Source organism: Chenopodium quinoa, unplaced genomic scaffold, assembly GCF_001683475.1.
Source record: "Chenopodium quinoa cultivar QQ74 unplaced genomic scaffold, ASM168347v1, whole genome shotgun sequence".
Lineage (NCBI taxonomy): Eukaryota > Viridiplantae > Streptophyta > Magnoliopsida > Caryophyllales > Amaranthaceae > Chenopodium > Chenopodium quinoa.
Window position 1 is genome coordinate 605,906 of NW_018742418.1, and position 23,312 is coordinate 629,217.

Consider the following 23,312-nt stretch of genomic DNA (forward strand, 5'->3'; position numbering starts at 1 on the left):
ACTGTTGGACTTGTAGAACTTATGAACATCATTGACCAAGCGATATGCCAACATTTGAATCCATGCCATTTCATGATAAATATTACAACCTTGGAACTCTCATATGACACACACATTAAGGCACTTGAATAACACAAATTGCACCCTTCTTGATTAGATATAGATGGAACCACACCTTGATATTGCACCGTAATGTGGCACACATTTTGATATTGCACCGTAATGTGGTTCGGACTATGTTCCTTCACATGATACATTTTAGGAACAATTTCCACATCAAGCTTAGGTTAAAGAAAAAAAATAATAAAAAAAAAAGATTGAGAGGAAAACGCATAAGGTCGTGCGATGACAAAGGATGATAAAGTTCTGCCACCACCACCACCGGTGGACCTAGAGTTTTATCTAGGGTCGAGTGACCATCCGGGTGTTGTTATTACTCTGGTGAAATTGAAAGGGTCAAACTATGATGAGTGGGCTAAAGCAATACGTCGTTCGATGATCGGGAAGTTCAAGTTTGGTTTTGTTGATGGTTCAATATTAGAGCTGAGTGATGAATTAAAGAAGAAGCATTGGGTTGCGATGAGCTCTATGCTCGTATCGTGGATTACTAATACACTTGTTGATGCCTTGCGTTCTCAAATTAAGGATTTTGCCATCGCAAGTGACTTGTGGATACATTTGAAATAGAGATATTGTGTGGTGAGTGGTACTCATATTTGTCAGCTTAAACAAACGTTAAGGGAGTGTAAGTTGACTTCTTCCGAGTCTGTGACAGAGTACTTTGGTCGTTTGTCCAAAATTGGGAGAACTTGTTGGAAAGTCTTTTAAACATCCATGTTTTTGTCATCCAACATTGGGATTTTTAGATGATGTATATGTGACTCTTCTTCTATGATATACGTCAACCTACTTTCATCATCATTTTTAATTATCTCTTCTTCGGCTTTTCCTTTTACCACCGTATAGAATCCAACTGCTATGACCAATCCTCCAATTACACTGCATAACAAGAATGACAAAATACAATTTCAATTTATCAAGCAATTTAATACAGAAGAATCGGGTACAAATACAAAACAGGTACGTAAACGTATTATATACTCTAGCTAGTTTTAATAATAATAGAGGAAACAAATACTGCTAAGTAAGTATTATATAGCATTTCCTTTTCTTTTTTTTAAAAAAAAAAAAAAATACAACATAATATACAAGTATTCTTAAAAAGATGTATGAAATTTTCAATTACATTTTATAAATGTTACTATATATTCAAATAGGATGAAAAATCATTAAAAAATATTCATCAAAATATCTAAATTGAAAATAAAGTTTAATTTATTTAAAACTTAAATAAAAAAAGTATAAAATAATATGATAAAATACCCGATGTCCATAAGATACGGGTGTGTACCGCATGTCTGGTACTATTAACTTGCACATGATTCATAGTTGGTTATCGTAGGATAGTCTACAGTACATGACAAATACCGCTATGTAATGTAAATGTTATGTATTGCTAAGTATTGTTAAATTACATATATAGATAAATAAAAAAAATAAAAAAACACTTAACCCTTTTTATTTTATTTTTCTCACGATTTTTCTTATTTCTATCCTACCTAATCTCTCATTCTGCCTACCTTCTTCGGTTTTTTTTTTTTTTTTTTTTTTTTTTTTTTTTTTTTTTTTTTTTTTGAGGGAATCACTTATTTTCATTCATCACAATTAAAGCTTGAAGCAAATTATAATTTGGGGATATAACATTATTCAACAGCTTTGAAGATTCTAATTTATTAGTTTTTTTAAATATTAATCTCTCCATTCATCAATCTAAAATGTAACCCTAATCTATATTTCTAAGTATAAAGTAATTGTTTTTGTTAATTTCAATCTCTCCCTCTAATTAATTTAAAACCCTAATATGTATTCAATGGCTACAATAATTTGGTAGCCATTGTAACAGATCTAATCTAAACCCAAATAAAATTTCAAAACTGAATAATTATCATCAAAGAAAGATAATAGAATTGATTAGCTCTTTTCATACCTTCGATCTATCATGATACATATTTTTTTAATTTTATTGCTCAATCAATTGCTTTGGCTGGTTCAGGAGCCAAAGTTTTTTTATTGAAACAACTACCTAATACAAATTATGGAGAGTGAAAGGTTTAAAAAGAAAGATATTTGATTTTAATGAATTTCCTTACAATTATCACAATTGGTGTATGTATAAAAAACGTTGGGTAGAAAATTGATACAGATTTGACATTTATAATGTCATTGATTTCATTCTGCGATATAATTTTTTCAGAAGGATTTTCATCATTGATTTCTTTCTGCAATCTAATCTCTAAGTATAAATTATGCATTGGAAACCATGCTAAAAAGAATATAAAATTGAGTTTACAAGCTAGAATGAGGAAAAAAATATATGGTGAGCACAAAGATTTGATCCCTAAACCACAAATCAAAGCAATAATGCAGTTCACCATCTTAGCTAGAGTTAAATCATGCTTAGAAAAGGCAAAAAATAAATGATATATTTAATTAAATTTAATAGTGATACATTAGGGTATGTTGCTTTAGTGGTACAAAGCGGTATGCATCGTTTACTGTAGAATTAGTGATTTCAAGTTTCAAATTGAATAAAAAACTTGGCCAGGTTTAGGTGTAATATTTTTTTTTTTGAAGAATTAGGTGTAAATATTTAGTACTCCGTAAGATCTAATTTCACCAAGTAATAGCTAAGTTATAAAAATATGCAATGGTACCTCCCAACATGTAGCACATCCCCAAGGAAAAATGCTCCCATAATAACCGCGATAATCATTTGAAGTGGCTTAAACATTGCTATAAATACCGGTCCCTTCATTTTGCATATCCATGTGTCGAGAATATTTAACGTACCAATTGATATGGCCTGGTCAAATTTTAGATAATACACCAAATTGAATATCAATTTTGTGAATTAGTACAATAAATATACATTATAGTAAAAACCTAAAAGTATAATTTGGTCTAAGATGAAAACAAATATTAAGAATTACCCCAAAGAGAATAGAAATTAATTCGATACCAAAGGTTGGTTTCCAAACACTAGCATCATTTTCTGCAATTAGAGTAACAAATGATACCATTATAGTTTCAAAGAAAAAAGTAATAAGTATTATTAGCACCGTAGAAGGGTAGTCCCTTGCAATCCAAGTCTGAAGAAACGAAAAAAAGCAGTTATTAGTCGAACAATGATAAAAATAGTCCTTAATTAGACTCTTGTCTATCGAAAAAGAACATAAATTAAAGCAAGAAAGAAAAAAAACTAAGGCTTAAAACACTGAATAATACATGATTTTGTTATAAATTTTCAAAACATATTTTAATACTATATAGTATATAAAATGTATATAGATAGGTTTCGGAAAAATCATTACCTTTGTAATATACGCGAGTGAGAGGACTAAGCAGCTCATTGAGAGAAAGGTCCCTCCAAGGACCCAATTTGGTTGAGTTTGAAGTTCCACAAGAGAGTGGAGAGATGGCTTGATTGGTGAAGGGAACATATTACAAATTGGTAGTCCTTGGTAGAAGATCAATATGAATGCTCCACTAATTGATACTATGGTTCCTATCAATTTTAGTATGCTACTTTGTGAACGTAGGTTCAATATCTCCATCCTAAATACATTATTCCACAATTCATTTCATTCTTAATAATGACTAAAGATGAGTAACAATAACATTATATCATGGTAAATTAAATCACAATATATAATGTTATAAATTTACCTGAAAATGATGGCTACAATAAAGGTGAACGCGAGGGTAAGATTACTTATTGCTGATGCAAGTGTTGGTGAGCTATAACGTAATCCGATATAAAAGAAGATGGAACAACTACAACTGCATTTATATACAAGTAAATCTTTTAATATAGTCGATTAGCGTAAATTAGAGCGTGTCTAGAATTGTTGAAATGAGATGTTCCCTTGATGTCATCTCATTTGATATTGTTTCACATTTTTCAATACTCGTATTTTCAAACCTTATTAATTAATGGAAAACTTGTTAGACAGTTCCTTTTAAATTGTCGACTTTGTGGTAAAGGTACTTATATGAAAAAAGTGGCAAGTTAGTTCCTTTTTTCACACTTGGGTTTTAAATAGTATAGGGTCCTTTGATCAGATTCCGGTCATTAAATTTTCTTTTTTTCAGCCAAAAAACCTTTAAATTATTTTTATTTATTTCTTTCCCACTTTTCCATAATTATTCAACCCACACTGGATTAATAAACGAGTTTTCACTTGATTTGGTTCGAATTGCCTTCAATTTTAATAGGAGGGACTAGATTTGAAGGTTGTTGATGCTTCTTGAGAATTAGAGTTCGCAAAGAAGAGGGATGTAGGAGAAATAAGGTTTGAGTTGGAGGGAAAAGGGCGGGAAAAGAAACTTAAAAAAAAAAAAGATTTTTAAAGATCGATTTGGCCGGAAAAATAAAAGTCAATGATCGGGTTTCAGTCAAAGGACACTATTTACAACCTAAGTGTGATAAAAAGACCTTTTTTTTTTTAATATAAGCACCTTTACCACAAAATCAACCACTTTAAAGGACTACTTAATAAATTTTCCAAAATTAATACTTTGTATATTTTTTGAAACTATAGATAAAGATCGAAAAATATAATAAATCCCATATATATGAGTAAGTTTTTCTCATATATTGATGAATAATTATATATGATTAGACCTTCCATTCCCTCTCATAAAAAATGAAGTATTGTAAACGAGACGAATATAACAAAATTATGAATAAATTAGTGTAAATAATGTTTAGTTTTCCTTAATATTTTCTTATTTGGCTTCTCATATAGTTTATCATCATCCATATAAATATAGCGAAGAATGTAACATTGGCACTTAGGATTGACTTCTCGTATCAAAGATATAGGTAAATAGATAAAGCGAGCTTTCATAAACAAAACAAATTGAAGATATAGGAATATAGGATTATAGGTTAACTTTATTATCTACCTTTTTTTTTTCTTTTGAGGAACTTTATTATTTACTTTAGTAAGGAGATTTCGAGTAAAGAGAGGGTGTTTATATATCCATATATTGAATCTTATGTACAGCAAATGTGCAGCAACTTTTGTGGCCACACATGCAGCAATTTTTGTGTGCGGCTGGTCACACGGTGTGGCCAGCTGACACACACCAAGTAACCCTTAATTGATGAGTAACCTCTGATCGAGTAACCCTTGACCGATCGAGTAACTCCTAACCGATCAAGTAACCTCTGATCGGTGAGTAACCCCTGACCAAGTAACTCATGGCCGACTTAGTAAGCCTTGACCGAGTGAGTAACCCTTGACCGACCAAATAACCCCTGACCGACTTAGCAACTCCTGACCGAGTGAGTAACCCTTATAACACTAACAAAGTAACCCTATAATAGTTGGCCACACGGTGGGCCAGCCACAAATAAAAGTTTGTGATAGATATGTAAGATTATTATTGGCCCCAAAGCAGCAACATTAACATACTACCTAGCTAGTTAGTAGCTAAGCTTTAATGAGAGCATGCACTAAGTCACTAAATAGATAGTAAAATATTTTTTAAGTTGTCCATTATTTATTTATATTTTTCTTTAGTTTCACTTTTTTAATAACAAGGTGACTAAGGGATGTTATCCATTTCTTAAAAAAAAAAAAAAAAAAAAAATAAAGGGAAGTTATCCAAAAATGTTTTATGAATTATGATCGATTGATCTTGAATCATTTTCCACTTATGCGTGCCTGTTTACTTCACTTTATAAAAAGGAAAAATTATGCGGAATAATCTCATCTTTGCGGCGTCCGCTAAAAACAATTCCAACTTTTGGGTTATTTTTAAATAATCCAACTTTTATACCCAATTCGTTCAAAAATGATCTCAACCGGTCATGTAACTTGTTATACCAGGTTACCTGACACGTGGCGGCTTGTGATTGGTCAAAAATTAAAAAAAATTAACAATAAAACCTTTAAAAATTAAAAAAAAAGCAAAAAAAAAAAAATATAAAAATAAAAAATCAAACCCAGCCCCTGTTCTGGCAACCCCCCTCTTCCGGCAGCCCCTGCCGCCACTGTTGGGAGGCTGTTGCGCTGGCAACCTTCCTCTTCCGCCATCTCACTTCCGACCCCCTCCCCCACCAAGTTTGTCGGCCCCCTTCCCTTCCCCTCGCCTCGACCCCACCACCACAGCCATACCGATCCCCTCTCCTCCTTCTCCTCCGACCCTATTTTCTCTCTCTTCCTCTCCCCTAACTTCTCCTCCACCGCCAACCGCCTTCAAGACAGCATTCGTCCGATTTTGACCCTCCTCCCATTCCCCCGTCCCATTTCCAGCTCCCTCCCCTTCCAACGGCTCAATTTCGGCCATTATATATTTTTGGCCATCACTATCACATTCACCTCACCATCACCATCAACACCATTGTTGTGGTTTAGAGGCGACGGACGGGATAGGAGGAGGAGTGGCGACCGACGCGGGGAATTTGGGGTCTGGGTGCGGCGAAGGGTATGGTCTAGGCTGATGGTGGTGGTTGTTTTAAAATAATTAATTAAAATAAATAATAATTAATTAAATTTAAAATTAAAACATATTTTTTGACTAATCACGTGGTGACACTTGTAATTAAACTTAATAAAAAAATTACCTACTCAACCGGTTACAGGTCACATGGGACCATTTTGAGTGGATTGGGTATAAATGTCGGATTATTTAAAAATATCCCAAAGGTGGTATTATTTTGGGCGGACGCCCCAAAGGTGGGATTATGCTGGACAATTTTTCCTAAAAAAAATAATATTCAGTAAAATTAATTTCAGTTCAGTTCAGCAAAAATTATTTTAGTTTAGTAAAAAAAACTCCAGTTCAGTAAAAATCAGTAATTATAAAGAAGAATTATAATAGAGAATCAGTAAAATAATTTTAGTTCATTAAAAAAATAATTTTAGTTTAGTAAAAATAATTTTACTTCAGCAAAAATAAGGTGAAGTGAACATGACCTAACATTCTTGACCAAGAACTTTTTAGTCCTCCTGTAAAAACTTATACAGAGTACCATACCAGGCCATATGTAAACTAGAGATGTGTAAAAAAAAAATTAAGTTTAATAATATTAATTCGTCACTTTTAAAATTCTTGTTAGTTTCTGAGGCAATTTCAGTTTCTCTTGTCAAGATAATTTTCTAATGGTTTTCTTTTTCCCTTACCTTTAGAATCAACAAATGATAAACTATAAAGTTACGTGTACAATTATTTTTTCATATTGGAGTATCTGTATAGTTACTGCCGTCTAGTTAAATGAAATTTTTTTGAGCTAAGTTACTACTTCAATTCCTAGTTTGTAAGGAAACCAAAACTTTAGAAGTAGTAATTTATGAAATTTGGGGTAGTTTACTAAATACGAAATATAGTAGTCATAAACATAGTAGTTTACTAAATACGAAATATAGTAGTCATAAAAAAAAATATAGTAGTTATAATTAAGTTTACTTCCAAGATGTAGTCCAAAAAGGAAAAAAACATTAAAAGTTTACTTCCAACAACGACCCCTCCACTTAATTAAGTAAAATAGTGCGTCATTGCTTTATAATAAAACAAAACTAATTGAAAGGTTACTTCATTAACCAGTAAAATAAAGCAAATTAAGAATAATTATTAAAAGCAATAATTAATTTTTATAATACTTTCATGTAAATAATATCGATTATAGTAAAATTCAACATGAAATGAGATGTAATGAAAAGAAAAATAAAATAATCATACTTGAGGATGGCAAGAAGGAATATCCGGAAAATCGTAGAGCATCGAATGGGTGGAGGCCGTTTTTTTTCTGTTCAAATCCAATTAACAAACAAAACAAGCAATACCTTAAAAACTTTAAAAGTGAATGAAATTTTTGTACTTCAGTCTCATTCCATCCAAAATTAATTATTATTGGTCAGATCAAAATGATCGATATAAATTAACTTGGATGGATAAGAGGACGAAAATATGAAAGAAAATAATGAAGCAAAATTGATCTTTTGTGAGAGCCTAAGAGGTCAAACGAGTCAAATTTGATAATTCATCTTGTGATTTTAAAACATGTCAATGACATACATACCTATGGTAAAGGAAAGCGGCGGGGAAAAGAATGAGTAGAGCAATGGCATGAGTGTAAGTGATATAAACATAGTTGCTCATTCCCTTGGCCGTGGCTGCTTTGGTGAGCGTATTGCTACCCACGACCATCACTTCCATTGCCAATATTATTCCCGATAGCTTTAATAATTCCCACATTTTTTTTCCTCTTATTGATCTTCTCCTCTATCTTTTCCTCTTTTTCTGAGCTTAATCAAAGTTTCTCCTATTTCTCTTCTTATCTATCTATATCAAGAAATTAAAACCTTTGAAAGAAATGCAATGAAATTTTAAATTACACAAGTCTTTTAACAACTAACGAACATTAACAACCCCCCCTTTAACTAAATCTCATAATTAAATAATGGAATAATTCATAGCTTAATTTGTCAACAATATATGATAATTTTTTTATTTGGGTCCCACCAAAGATGGAATTAAAGTAGTCCATGCCTCCATGATAGGTATTTTTTTTTTGTTTTTTTTCAAATTTATGTTTCCACTGCATATTATGAATAATAGATGTATGAGATATTTTTAAAGTTGTATCTTTGTAAGAAACTTATTATAGAATCCAAGATTAGGTGATATATCCCGCCAAAAAAATTAATAATAAACGACTAGACTATTTGAAATTCATTTTACGTTTCTTGATCTAATTGGTATTTTATTTATTTTTAACTAGTTTCATTTAATTTAAATTTATTTCAAATAAAGAACTCGTTCTATTCACATGATATTATATTGTTGTACTTTGTGATAACATAGTTCAACTTGTAGGAAGTACAAGAAGAAAAATCTAGCAAGAATGATCGTTGGTGAAAGGTCGATCTCTCAAGTCCATTATTTCGATCATTCACCTTACAAACATATATACTACCAGCGGCAAAGGAAGAGGCGGAGCGAGAATAAGAATGAGTAGAGATCGAGATAGCAAGAGTGTATATAATGTAAACATACTGCTCAAATATATATGTAAACATAGAAGGATATATAAAACACAACAATACAGAGAAGAGGGTATGAAATATGATCGATATGCAAGTATGCAACAATGGTTACAACTTTGATAAAAAGGAAATTTTCATTTGATTCAATTATTACGCACGTGTTAGATTTAATAAATTTCAACATATATGCAACAACTTGCTAATAAAACGGAGTTTTTAGAAGGTCTATAAATAAAACAATCGATCACTTTCTTTTATATGTCAACATAAACTAAAATTACGGAGTAATAAATTCGTTAATAACCCTTGCCTAGCTAGCCTTAACCAGACCAAGCAGCTAAGCCAGCCATCTTAAGCCCTTATATATTGTAAGAATACTATACAATTAGACTCTACATACATTCTGTAATCTGTATGACATATAATCAGTAAATTGAACCAAATGTTATTAAAACTTGTAGCAAAATTTTATGCATCCATGCTTTTGTCAAGCAACATAGGGATTTTTAGAGTATGCGACTCGTCTTCTTGGATGCTATACGTCAACTTATTTTCAACATCTTTTTTAAGCATATCTTCTTCGGATTTTCCTTTTATCACCGTATGGAACCCAATTGCAACAATTAATCTTCCAATTTCACAGCATAAAAAGAATTATATAGTTTAATTTCTATTTATCAAACAATTTAAACAAAAAATTAAGGTAGACGTCAGTCAATAAAAATGATCTAGCCTTAAACATTACACTATCCAAATTTGAAAAACTATCATGTGAATTTGTGATAATGTATTGTGATTTTTATAATATAAAAAAATAAAAATTAACAGGAGTATAGATTTTGTTGACCTTATGAGATTGATGATGACACAACCTAACTTATTTACTGACTAATAAGTGCTTAATTGTTTAAAGTGTGTGATCAGATGCATTGACTAGGAGAATTAAGTTGTCTTGCAAAGATTCCATGAGGAACAAGATGGCAAAGGACAAAGTAATCCAAAAGAGAAGAGTTCCCTCACAGGAACCGGCGCTTCAGAGTTGGACCTTGAGAAAAGAAGTTCCTATTAAGGAACAGAAGTTTCGAAGTAGAAGTTTCACTAGAGAAGAGAAGTTCCTCTATAAGAACAGAAGGCTCGGAGTAGAAGCTTCATCAGAGAAACATGAAGACTAAACTATTTTTATGTTTTAGGGTGTATGTAAGTATAAGAATTAGATTTACACTTTAAATTAGCTGTGTGGAATTGGTCTAAAAGATAAGTTTGTGTGTTGCTTAATTTTAGGAAAATAGTTGGTTTAAAATCTTATCTATTAATTTATGAATAAGATTTTACTTCTCTTATTTTTTAAATGTCAGTTATAAAATAAAATCTGATCTTGTTTTCCAAAACTTGCGGACTACTCTCCATGACTTAGTCCATGTCATGGTCTTGCACATTAAGGAGAACATGCCCTTAATTCTAGGATATGTTTTGTTTAGTGGGTTGAGAGTAGTGGCGATATGGGTAAGCAACACAAGATGTTTTTCCAAAGCAAATTCGGTCTATAAATAGCTAGTTAATTTCAGTTGGAAAATCTCACCCTTGCTCAAATAGATTTCATCTTTTGTTAAATCGAGTCAAGAGTCCAATTCCACATTAGTGAATTAGAGTGTTCTTATGTTCTTATACTAGAGTTAATTCTTTCGAGTTGTATTTTGGGGAATTGAGAAGTTTGAGTGAACTTCCATTTTAGCTTTGAGTGAAGCTAGGAGAAAGAGAAGAGTGAAAGAGAAGAGTAACAAGTTGGGTGACTTGTTGCTTGGGGCTTTGAATTCGTTGAGGAACTCGAAGTAAGAGTCTTTAGTTTGTAATAAGCCATTGCCCTATTCTAGTAAAGAATCTTTTCCTAAAATCCCTTGTGATTGTGGTTTTTCTCCTTGTTTAGGGCCAAGGAGTTTTCCACGTAAAATCTCTCTTGCATTTTAAGTTCCTTAAGCTTAATTGTTTTTATTTCCACAAAAAGTTTGACAAATCTGTCATACTACAAATCAACCCCCCCCCCCCTTCTTGTAGTATTCATTGAAACAACAATTGGTATTAGAGCCTAAGTTCTCGGAGAATTAGGAAACCCTGACGAGAAGGAACTTGGTCAAGATGAATACTCATGAAAAGTTCGAGGAAGGATAATCAACTCAAAGGCCTCCTATGTTCAATGGTAAGTTTTATGCTTAATAGGAAAACCGAATGGAGACTTCATCAAGGCAGAGAATTACCAAATCTGGGTCATTGAAGTTGGTGATTTTGAATCACTAAAACTAATGCACAAAATGAGGTAATCCCTAAACCTATGTCTGAATTTGATAAGGAAGATTTTGACAAAATGGAAATCAATGCTATGGTTGTAAAATTGCTCCACTATGGGCTTGGACATCACGAACATAATCGTGCTATGGGGTGCAAGAACGCAAAGGAAATATGGGATTTGCTGCAGATTACTCATGAAGGAACTAATGAGGTTAAGCGCTCAAAAATTGAGCTACTTATGTCTAAGTATGAGAGATTTGAGATGCAACCAAAAGAAACTATTCAAGAGATGCTAACCAGATTCACTAACATTATAAATGAATTGGTTTCTCTTGGTAGAAAAATTCCTACAGATGAGCAGATCAGGAAAGTCCTTCGAAGCTTCCATAGGATGAAAGATGGAGAGCTAAAGTGACAGCCCTTCAGGAAACTAAGGACTTCACTAAATTCAATATCGAGCAACTAGTTGGTTTGCTCATGACTCATGAGCTGTACCTTGGAGTCAGTAATGAACCTGTGAAGAACAAAGGGCTGGCACTTAAAGCTGATGATGAGGAAGACACAGAATTAGATGAAGAAGAGGCTGCTATGCTTGTGCGAAAATTCAAGAAGATGTTCAAGAAGGGATGCACCTCAAGGAACTTCATGAAAAGGTCTTCAACTCCTAAGCCTGACTACAGCTGCCACAAGTGTGGGTCTCATGACCACTTTATCAGAGATTGTCCCCACTGGGAGAATGATAAAGGCAAGGGAAAGCTCAAGGAGCAAGGAAAGGAAAAATTCAGTAAAGCAAACTATTCCAAGTCAGACATGAAGAAGGCTATGATTGTTGCTTGGGGAGATTCAGACAGTGAAGAAGAAGAAGATGATCAACCAGATGAGGAAACAGCAAACCTTTGTCTAATGGCTAAATAGATGACTATAGAGCCTACCTTGAAGAACTCCGGAAAGAGGTATTTCTTGATCCTAAACAGCTTAAAACTCTCTCTAAAAAAGTCATAATTGATATATGTTTAGAAGAGGAAGAATACTTTAGAGGAACATGTGTCAAGCTTAATGAATGTGAAAAGGCACTTAAAATTTGCAAAGAACATGGCACATGGTTGGAAACAATCTATGCTACGGCTTAGAGTAAATTAAGAGAGCTAGACTCTAAGTATAAACACATAACTAAAATAGTTGATAGAATCAAGAATGATAGTATTCTTCTGAATGTTGAATTAACTCAGTATAAGCTCATGAATTCTGATATCAGTTCTAGTAGTTCCTTAAATTCAATGTTGATTTCGAAAATCTGAAAAATGAACTTTCGATTTTAAAAACTCAAAAGGATCAACTTGAGAATGAATTAACTGCTAGAAAAGATAAAAGCATTGATCCAAATGTCATACCTAAGTGGATCTCGGAAGCTCAAACAAAACGTACCGAAGGACTTGGTTATATAGCCAAGAGAAAGGGAAAACAAAAGAAATATGTTGAGCTTCCGAGCATGAAGGTATGTAATTTTTGTGGAAAGACTAGACATCTCTATAAGCTTTGTAGAATTAGAGAGGAAGCTAATAAAAGAAACTATAGGCAAGTGTGGGAAAAGAAAACTGATACTGCTTATACGTCTAAGGAACACAAGGAAACCTGGGTTCCTGATCCTAATGCTTAGTTTTCTTGCAGGTCCTAGTGAGGGGGGATAACTCGTGGTATCTCAAGAGCGGGTGTTCCTAAAACATGACAGGTGATAAATCAAAATTTATTTCACTAGAAGAATACCCTGAAGGAACAATAACCTTTAGGGAAAATAAGAAGGGTGAGATCATTGCAAAAGGAAATATTGGAAGATCGAAGTCTCACTCCATAGATAATGTGTTCCTGGTCGAGGGCTTGATGCACACTCTGCTCAATATATCACAATTATGTGATAGAGGAAACTCTGTAAGTTTTACTTTTGATTCTTGCCAAATCATCAACAACAAGTCAGGGGAGGTTGTTCTTAAAGGAACGAGAAGAGGGAACACATATACCGTCGACCTCAACTTAATTTCAAGGAAAAACCTTACATGTCTCAGTGTTGTTGAAGATGATCCCCTGCTATAGCATAAACGTTTGGACATGATAGCTTTTCATTACTCGACAAACTCAGGTCAAGGAACTTGGTTATAGGACTTCCTGTACTTCAGTTCCTACAGAACAAAGTTTGTGATGCATGTGTGAAAGGCAAGCATGTTTGTTCATCTTTTAAATTGAAGAAAATGGTGAGCACTTTGGAATTAATCCATATGGATTTGTGTGGTCCCATGAGTATTCAAAGCAGGAGTGGCAAGAAGTATGTATTAGTTATTATTTATGACTATTCTAGATTCACTTGGGTAATTTTTCTTGCTAGAAAAGATGAAACCTTTGATGAGTTTGTTACATTTGCCAAGAAAGTACAGAAAATCAGCGGCTATTCCATAATCCATCTCAGATCAGATCACGGAACTGAATTTGAGAGCTTCAAGTTTGATGAATTTTGTAGGGAAAATAAGATGAACCACAACTTCTTAGCTCCAAGAACTCCCCAACAAAACGGATTTGTGGAAAGAAAGAATCGAACTCTAGAGGAAATGACAAGGACGATGCTGATTGCAAGTGGATTGCCAAGGAACTTCTGGGTTGAAGCCGTGAACACAGCATGTTACATTCTTAATAGAGTAACAATCAGAAGCATCATCAACAAGACTCCCTATGAGCTGTTCAAGGGAAGAAAACCAAACATATCTCATCTCAGAGCCTTCGGTTGTAAGTACTTTGTATATAACAATCGTAAGAAAAACCTAGGTAAATTTGATGAGAGAAGTGAGAGGCTATATTCCTTGGATATGCCTCTAATAGCAAAGCTTACAGAGTTTATAATAAAAATTCAATGTGTGTCGAGGAAAGCATACACATAATCTTTGATGAAGTTAACCAATTTATGAGTGTGCAAGAACAGGAAGAAAATAATGATTTTGAAATTGGATTGATAAGAGATAGGGATGAAGAAGAAGTTTAAAAGCAAACGAGAGAAAAGCAGACTGTTCTAGAGCAGAATCAACAGGAGAATGAAGAACTTCCTTAACCAGAAGTATAGGTCAATAAGGAACTAGCTGACAATGAAGAAGCAGAAGGAACAGAGCAAGAAATTCCTCAAATTGGAGTTCTAGCATGGGAATTTCAAGCTAAGTCGTTCAAGTATCAAGGTTCCTATCCTACTGATCTCATCATCAGTGACATTGGTAAAGAAACTCAAACAAGATCGCAGATGAGGAACTTCTGTGCCTTCCATGCATTTTATCCATTCTAGAACCTCGAAATCATCAAGAAGCCTTGGGAGATGCTGATAGAATTATGGCCATGCAAGAAGAGCTGAACGAGTTTGAGAGAAACAAAATATAGCATCTTGAGCCCAAACTAAAGAACAAGAAAGTCATAGGGCTCAAATGGGTGTACTTGAACAAGAAGGACGAGCATGGAAGCATCATAAGAAACAAGGCAAGATTGGTTGTGAAAGGTTACAACCAACAGGAAGGTATTGATTTCGAAGAAACCTTTGCTCTAGTAGCTAGATTAGAAGCTATTAGAATTTTAGTAGCTTTTGCTTCGTTTATGGTTTCAAACTATATCAAATGGATGTGAAATGTGCTTTTCTAAATGGTTATTTAATGGAGGATGTTTATGTTGAACATCCCCTTGGTTTTGAAAATCCAAAATTTCTAAATCATGTTTTCAAGCTTAATAAAGCTCTCTATGGGCTTAAGCAAGCTCCAAGAGCCTAGTATGAAAGGCTTTCAAAGTTCCTTCTGAAAAATGATTTCAAAAGCGAAAAAGTTAATAAAACTCTTTTTTCTAAAATCTCAAGGAACTGATCTTTTAGTTGTTCAGATCTATGTAGATGACATTATATTTGGAGCAACTAACAATGTTTTATGCAAGTACTTTGCTGAGCTAATGGTTGGTGAATTTGAAATGAGTATGATGGGTGCATTAAACTTCTTCCTTGGACTTCAAATAAAGCAAACATTAGAAGGAAATATGATCCATCAGCAGAAGTATGTCAATGAACTTCTGAAGAAATACAACATGGAGAATGCGAAAACAAATCATACACCTATGGGAACAGCAACCTGACTTCATGAAGATCAACAAGGAACAAGTGTGGATCAAACTACTTACAGAGGTATGATTGGTTCATTATTGTATTTAACAGCCAGTAGGCCTGACATTTCGTTTAGTGTTGGATTGTGTGCAAGATTTCAGTTGAATCATAAAGAATCACATCTAACGGCTATTAAAAGAATTATAAGATACCTCAAGGGAACCGATGACATGTACCTGTTTTATCCTAGAAGTGATGAATTTATGCTTAGAGGATTTACCGACGTTGATTATGCTGGTGGCTTAGTCAACAAGAAAATCACCTCAGGTGTGGTTCAGTTCCTTGGCTCTTGTCTAGTTTCTTGGGTTTCCAAGAAAAAAAATATTGTTGCACTATCTACAACTGAGGCTGAGTATGTAGCAGCTGCTACATGTTGCTCTCAAGTTTTATGGATTAAACAACAGTTACTTGAGTTTGGTATTAAATTTATTGCATTATTTATTGTGATAATACTAGTGCAATTTGCATATCTAAAGATCCAGTCCATCATTCAAGAGTTAAGCATATCCATATAAGGCATCATTTCCTTAAGGATAATGTTAAAAAGGGTTTGATTAAATTAGATTTCTGCGAAACTGACAATCAAATTGCAGATATTTTAACAAAACCCTTAAATAGAGAAAGGCATCAGAAGATGAGAATAGAACTTAGGATGATTTAGTTAAACTAAGAAAAAAATGCATCAAGTTCCCTCAGGTATAACTCTCAAACTAACGTGCTTTAAAATGTATACTATGGACAAAAATTATATGTTTAACTAAATAGTTGAGACAACTTTGTGAGCAAGAACATTATTTATCAAAGTATGTTAATTAGTATTGACATAGATAATGAAAGTGCCTACTGATTGCATGAGCCTTGTTAAATTGTTCTATGTATCAAGTTGCATTTACAAGTTTTCTTTGTTTAAATTCAAAAGATTAAATATTTGTGTTTATCTGACTTTTAAAATTCCAATTTTTCTATCTAAACACATTATCTGGTGAATGCATCTAATATTCATCCCTATCTTTTGTTCAAAAAGTTACCCACATGCAACTTATCTCTTGAAACACGGTTTACGTTCCCCTAAGAAATAAATAAGGCATAAAATCACCTTAATTCATCTCACCTACTCCAAACAACACCTCACAAATTCACCTCACCTTTTTACCTCCACCATAAAAAGGATGTCAGCCTCACCAATTGTTACACCGCTCAAAATTCACCACATCACTTTCCAAACCGATCAAAATTTCTCTCCCATGGATATCTCTCCTATTGACAAAACCCTAACCAAAATCGAAGCAAATTCAACCAAAATTCAAGACACCACCATGGAAATCCCTTCGGAAAGTCAAACCGAAGTAATCCCTGAGTCACAAAAGGTCAATGCTCCATCTGAATCTCGTTCCTCACGCAAAAGAATGAAGGAAGATTCGTAAGAAGAGGAGCAAAGCATACCGGAGTTGGGTGTCAACTATCGAGACAAGCCTCCGGCTATGAAAAGGCTAGAGAAGAGTGCCAAACACTATGTGACAGGTTTGGTACTTAAACTACCTTGGTGTAAAGCAGTTAAATTGTATGAATTGCGTGATTTGTTTGAGTTTCAAAATTGGGTCAATTTGTTGAGTGAATGTTTCAATTGGAGCATGTAGATGCTATGAAGGAATTCTGTAAGAATTTTAAGTATTCTAAGGAAAAATCCATAGTGACGTGCATGGTGTAAAGAATGAATTTGATGCTTTGTATTTCGCTGAGTTGTTTGAAGTGCCTAATGCTGGTTATGATTTATATTTCAAAAATACCATACAAAATCCCCCTCTAGATGCTAATATTGATGAAATTGTGGAGTTTCTTGGTGGTGATCTTGAGGAAACCTAAATTAACCATAACCTGCTTACACCTCTTGATAAAATTCTGTTAAAATTTGTGTACAATGACATAATCCCTCACTCTCAAAAGAGAGATGTGGCAAACAATCTAGATGCAACCTTATTTACTGCCTTGCCCGCAAAATACCTATCAATTTCCTTTCCATCATGATCCAACACCTTACACACTGTGTTCCAAAAGGATGGAAAGTTGGATATGCCAACCTTCTCACCAATGTCTTTGAAAGCTTTGGTATCGTTTTTGCAAATTCAGAGCCCTTACCTCTCAAAAACACCGAATATATCCAACCCATATTTCTTAATAATCATCATCTTGTGGTTGTGAATGGAAGTTTTGAAGTTGTAAAGGAAGAAAAGAGACCAAAGGAAGTGGTAGTTTCAGTTGAGGGGGAAGCGAAGGAAGAAAAGGTAGTAGGGTTGATTGAGAGTATGTTGGAGGAGATAAAAGATGAAGTTGAGGGAGATCAGGGTGAAGAGGATAAAAGGAGTGTAGAGGAAGTGACTGAAATAGGGGGAAGAAAGAAGAGAAAGAGCTTGAGGTTGATGAAAAAGAAAGAAGTACTTGCTAAGATTTGCATTTATCTTTCTGGTTCCCAGGAGGAATTGCAAACAATTCCTAGTACTCTTATCCCTATCAAGCATACATCTGCAGGTACAGGGTTCGCAGCTTTCAGTTCTCCACCAAAGGTTCCAAGTGAGGAGTGTATGAAGGAGATGAAGGACCTCATCTAGAAGGTGCTCAAGGGACAGGAGAAGTCGCAAGAGAATATGGAGGAACTGAAGAAGAGTATGCTCACTCTGGATGGTGGCATGAAGAAGCTAGTCACAAGAACTGAGAAGGAAAAGCTTGTTGTTATTAATGATGTAGTGTCTCAAGTCTGTAAGAAGCTGGAAGATTTTGCTGTTGATGATGACCAGAACATCGCTTCTTAAAACCCATCTAATCCTGCTGCTCTTGTTTCTTTTTATGATGCTTTAATATTTGCTTTTGGAAACAATTTATTTTGGTCTGTAATTATTGGGTAGTTTATCTTTTGCTAGACTTGTGAATTTGGTACATTTGGTCGATGTTTTAAATCGGTTTTGGATGATTAATGTCTATGTTTATTATACCTATATGCTTTGTGAATATTTGTTCTCTATGCATAATGCTTCCCGTCTCAACACAAAACCACTTAGATTGGTGCTGTGTTATGGTATACTTTGCAATGTGTGTTGGTTTTTTATAATGCCAAAAGGGGGAAAAGGTGCAAACTCAAAAGAAACTTAATCATTCTATGGTCTATGTTTGAAGTCTTCACAGCCTGCCTATTTCTCTACAAGCATGTATATGTAAATATAGTTTGTTTTTACTTGATAGTATTAGTTTTAGTTTTTATTAATTCTGTCTTTGTTTTTTTTTTTAGTTTAGTTTCGAATTATCTTTGTTTCCTTGTAAATAAGTTTGGTTTGTTTGTCATCATTAAAAAGGGGAATAATGTTGAGCTTATGATTTTGATGATGATGTTTTTGATGATGACACAACCTAACTTATTTACTGACTAATAAGTGCTTAATTGTTTAAGTGTGTGATTAGATGCATTGACAAGGAGAATCGAGTTGTCTTGCAAAGATCCCATGAGGAACAAGATGGCAAAGCACAAAGTATTTCAAAAGAGAAGAGTTCCCTCACAGAAACCGGCGTTTCAGTGTTGGAGCCTTGAGATGAGAAGTTCCTATTACGGAATAGAAGCTTCGGAGTAGAAGAGAAGTTCTTCTATAGGAATAGAAGCCTCGGAGTAGAAGCTTCATCAGAGAAACATGAAGACTAAAATATTTTTATGTTTTAGGATTTATGTAAGTATAAGAATTAGGTTTACAGTTTAAATTAGCTGTGTGGAATGGTCTAAAAGATAAGTTTGTGTGTTGCTTAATTTAAGGAAAACAGTTGGTTTAAAATCTTATCTTTATAATTTATGAAAAAGATTTTATTTTCTCTTATTTTCGAAATGTCAGTTATAAAATAAAACCTATTTTGTTTTCCAAAACTTGCGGACTACTCTCCATGACTTAGTCCATGTCATAGTCTTGTACATTAAGGAGAACATGCCCTTAATTTTAGGACATGTTCTATTTAGTGGGTTGAGAGTAGTGGCGATATAGGTAAGCAGCACAAGATATTTTTCCAAAGCAAATTCGGTCTATAAATAGCTAGTTAATTTTAGTTGGAAAATCTCATCCTTGCTCAATTAGATTTCATCTTTTGTTAAATCGAGTCATGAGTCCAATTCCACATTAGTGAATTAGAGTGTTCTTATGTTCTTATACTAGAGTTAATTCTTTCGAGTTGTATTTTGGGGAATTGGAAAGTTTGAGTGAACTTCTGTTTTAGCTTTGAGTGAAGCTAGGAGAAAGAGAAGAGAAGAGTAACAAGTTGGGTGACTTGTTGCTTGGGGCTTTGAGTTCGTTGGGGAACTCGAAGTAAGAGTCTTTAGTTTGTAATAGGCCATTGCCCTATTCTAGTAAAGAATCTTTTCCTAAAATCCCTTGTGATCGTTGTTTTTCTCCTTGTTTAGGGCCAAGGAGTTTTCCACGTAAAATCTCTCAAACACTTTAAGTTTCTTAAGCTTAATTGTTTTTATTTCCGCAAAAAGTTTGACAAATCTGTCGTACTACAATTCAACCCCCCTTCTTGTAGTATTGATTGAAACAGCAGATTTGTCCTCGATGTATCTAGCTTTCATAATAATACACCCTCCATTTATGAGTATTCGCAATAAAATGATTGACACACGATTAAATTACAAGTTTAACCTTAAATACATGCAAATATAAATCAATAAAAACTATGAAAAAACAATGTTTTATAATATACGAATTTTACGTTGAGGTTAATCTAACTTTTACAACATATTACCCGACAATGCCATTTGATTTTTACATACTTCGTATTAATTAAAAAATATAGTCTTAATTTTTATGGAGTATATAAATAGTGCCAAAATCAAATTGTTGCGGATATTCAAGAATTGAGATAATATCAAATTTTAATAATTTTTTTGCTATATATAGTAATTGAATATGTAAATAACTCCGTATTAAAATCGAGCATTAATATGTATAAATTTTCAATTGTTACAATAATTAAAAAGCGTAGAGTAGATAGTGCTAACCGTCATAATAATTTGACAAAGTTGAAATACAAAGGGTACCTTCCAAGATGTAGCACATCTCCAAGGAAAACAGCTGCCATGATAATTGCGATCATCATTCGTAGTGGTTTAAACATTGCTAAAAAAACTGGTCCCTTCACTCTGCATGCCCATGTGTCCGCATTATTTATCGTACCAACTGACACAGCCTAGTAAAAGTTTTGATGATTAAACCAATAAGAATAATAATAATAAGTTTTTTTGTCGGACTGACCACACTGTTTGGCCGGTTAAAAAAAAACGAAGTAATTCCTACAACAATGACTGAGTAACCCTTAATTATGATGATGACAAAGTAATTTTTAATTAACAGAGTAACCACTATAACAATGACACAGTAACCACTATAATACAAACTAAGTAAATCCTATATCTGTAACCCCTATGATCATAACAGAGTAATCTCTATTACATTAACTGAGTTTTTATTATATTCTTATACTTCAATGCTTATAGATTCTAATACTTCAAGGATAAATATATATTCAAAACATCATCATGCATGCTGTTTTTTAATATTCGTTTTGGTTTTTAGTTTATAAATATGCAATTTTTATATTTTGTTTATAATATACTTAGATAATTTAATTACAATATTTTATTTGCAAATAGAACAATTAAATATGAAGGGAAAAAAAAAATTATGAACCGAAAAAGAAACAAAGAGTCGTGATGATGATAATATACTTGAAAGTATTAAGAAAATACCCCAACGAGAATCTAAATGTACTCGATACCATAGGTTGGTTTCCACACACTTGAATCATTTTCTGCAATTAAAGTAATGACCAATACAATTATAGTCTCAAAGAAAAAAGTAATTAGTGTTATTAACACTTCTGAAGGATAGTCCCTTGCAAGCCAAGTCTGAAGAAAAGAAATAAAGTGATTATTAGTGGAAAAATGATAAATGTAGTCCATGACTCCTTGGAGAAGAAAATAAAATAAAAAACATAATAACATTAAAAAGATAACGTATAATTTTGTTATAAATTTCGAATAAACACAACTATGGGGAGTATTTTAATACGTAGTATTTAAAAGGATCTGAAAAAATAATTACCTTGTTAACATACGCAAATCAGACGAGTAAGAAGCACATTGAGAGAAAGGTCCCTCCAAGGATCCAATTTGGTTGAGTTTGAAGTTCCACAAGAGAGTGGAGAGATGGCTTGGTTGGTGAGGGGAAAATACTACTAATTGGTAGCCCTTGGTAGAAGATCACTATGAATACTCCACTAATTGATACTATGGTTCCTATCAACTTTAATATGCTACTTTGTGAACGTAGGTTCAATATCTCCATCCTACCTTTCACAATTTATTTCATTTTTAATCACTAAAAATAAGATTAACCCATACTAAGATAAGTAACAAATTTATCTCAAGGTATTAGACCAAAAAAATATAAAAAACGGAAAAATGGAAATTAAAAATCTAACCTTTGCACTTTCTTCTCTAAAAAAATCCAACTTTAAGTTTATTCTACAAAAATCCAACCTTTACCCCCTATCTTCATCCAAAGATCCATTACCTGTTGATAACCGAATTTTGTAAGTAATATGCCACGTGTCAGCTATTATAGGTCAATTATTTTTTTAATTATTAAAAAACAAAAATAATTAAAAAAAATTTAAAAAAAAAAACAAAAAAAAAATTAGAAAACCCAGCCCCACCCTCCTTCCCGGATCACCCCATCCCCACTTCCCACTGGCCACCGGAACCTAGCAACCCCATTCCCCTCTCAACCGGAAAACCCACACCACTCCTCTCGCCGGCCAGCTGCCTCTACACTGCAGCAACACACGCTACCCGCAATCTCCTCCAACAACCCAATACTTCACCGCCTCACCTCAACCATAAGCCACCTACCTCACCACTAGTCGCCGCCCAAAAATCCAGACCAGCCCACACGCATCTCTTCCCCCTGCAAAACCCACACTAATTAAAACCATTCACCAATCAACAAATCCAGTTCGCACCACCGCCCAATCTCCGTTTCCACCCTCCATTTCAGCAACCCCGCAAACCGCAACCACCGACTCCAAACCACCATTTACCTCACCCAACAATTCACCAACCTAAAGGCAATCTCCACAACAATTCACAACCTCGCTGCGGTTTCGTACTCGTCGCCGGAGGAAGGGGAGGAGATGGAGAGACGTCGAGCCTAGGTAGGAGTAGGGTTGGTTGTTTTGGCTAGGTGGGGCTTGTGGTTTCGAGCCTAGGTAGGAGTGGGAGAAGAGTTTCGGCTCTGGGTTTGGGTAGGGTGGGGGTAAGTGGTGGCAAAGGTGGTGGTGGCGGAGGTGCGTGCTGCTGCTGTGTTGTTTTAATTTTTGAGGAGAGAGGAGATAAAAAGAGGAGGAGAGAGAAGGGAAAGTGAGAGAATTAAACAAAACAAATATATATATATATATATATATATATAAATATATATATATAAATATCTTTTTAACCTGTTTAATTGGTTAAAGGTCAAATGAATCTGTTGGTGAAAATGGGGTATAAAGGTTGGATTTTTGTGGAATAATAAGGTTGATTTTTTAGTAAAGAAAGTACAAAGGTTGGATTTTTAATTTTCATTTTTCCAAAAAAAAAAAAAAAAAAAAAAAAAGAAAAGGAAAATTTCTAGGCAATCTACAAAAAAAAAAAAAAAAAAAAAAAAGTCACTGCTCCTTTC

General features: G+C 33.7%; 1 protein-coding gene across 4 annotated transcripts; it reads right to left on the reverse strand.

Annotated features, from left to right (window-relative positions):
- Positions 1-129: 129 nt before the first annotated feature.
- LOC110708242 (WAT1-related protein At3g28050-like) lies at positions 130-23,000 on the reverse strand. Of its 4 annotated transcripts, none has more exons than XM_021886338.1 (9): positions 21,696-23,000; positions 21,341-21,402; positions 20,633-20,734; positions 7,810-7,875; positions 3,787-3,900; positions 3,432-3,675; positions 3,051-3,209; positions 2,775-2,923; positions 130-999 (listed from the first exon to the last, which is right to left on the reverse strand). In XM_021886338.1, exons 2-9 carry the CDS (start codon positions 21,397-21,399, stop codon positions 825-827), a joined length of 1,068 nt encoding a protein of 355 aa, XP_021742030.1. In that variant the 5' UTR covers positions 21,400-21,402; positions 21,696-23,000; the 3' UTR covers positions 130-824. The 4 variants fall into 4 exon arrangements, with proteins under 4 accessions (XP_021742030.1, XP_021742045.1, XP_021742022.1 ...); XM_021886353.1 differs by having other exon boundaries at positions 20,633-20,781; XM_021886330.1 differs by having other exon boundaries at positions 21,341-21,499.
- Between the last annotated feature and the right edge of the window lie 312 nt (positions 23,001-23,312).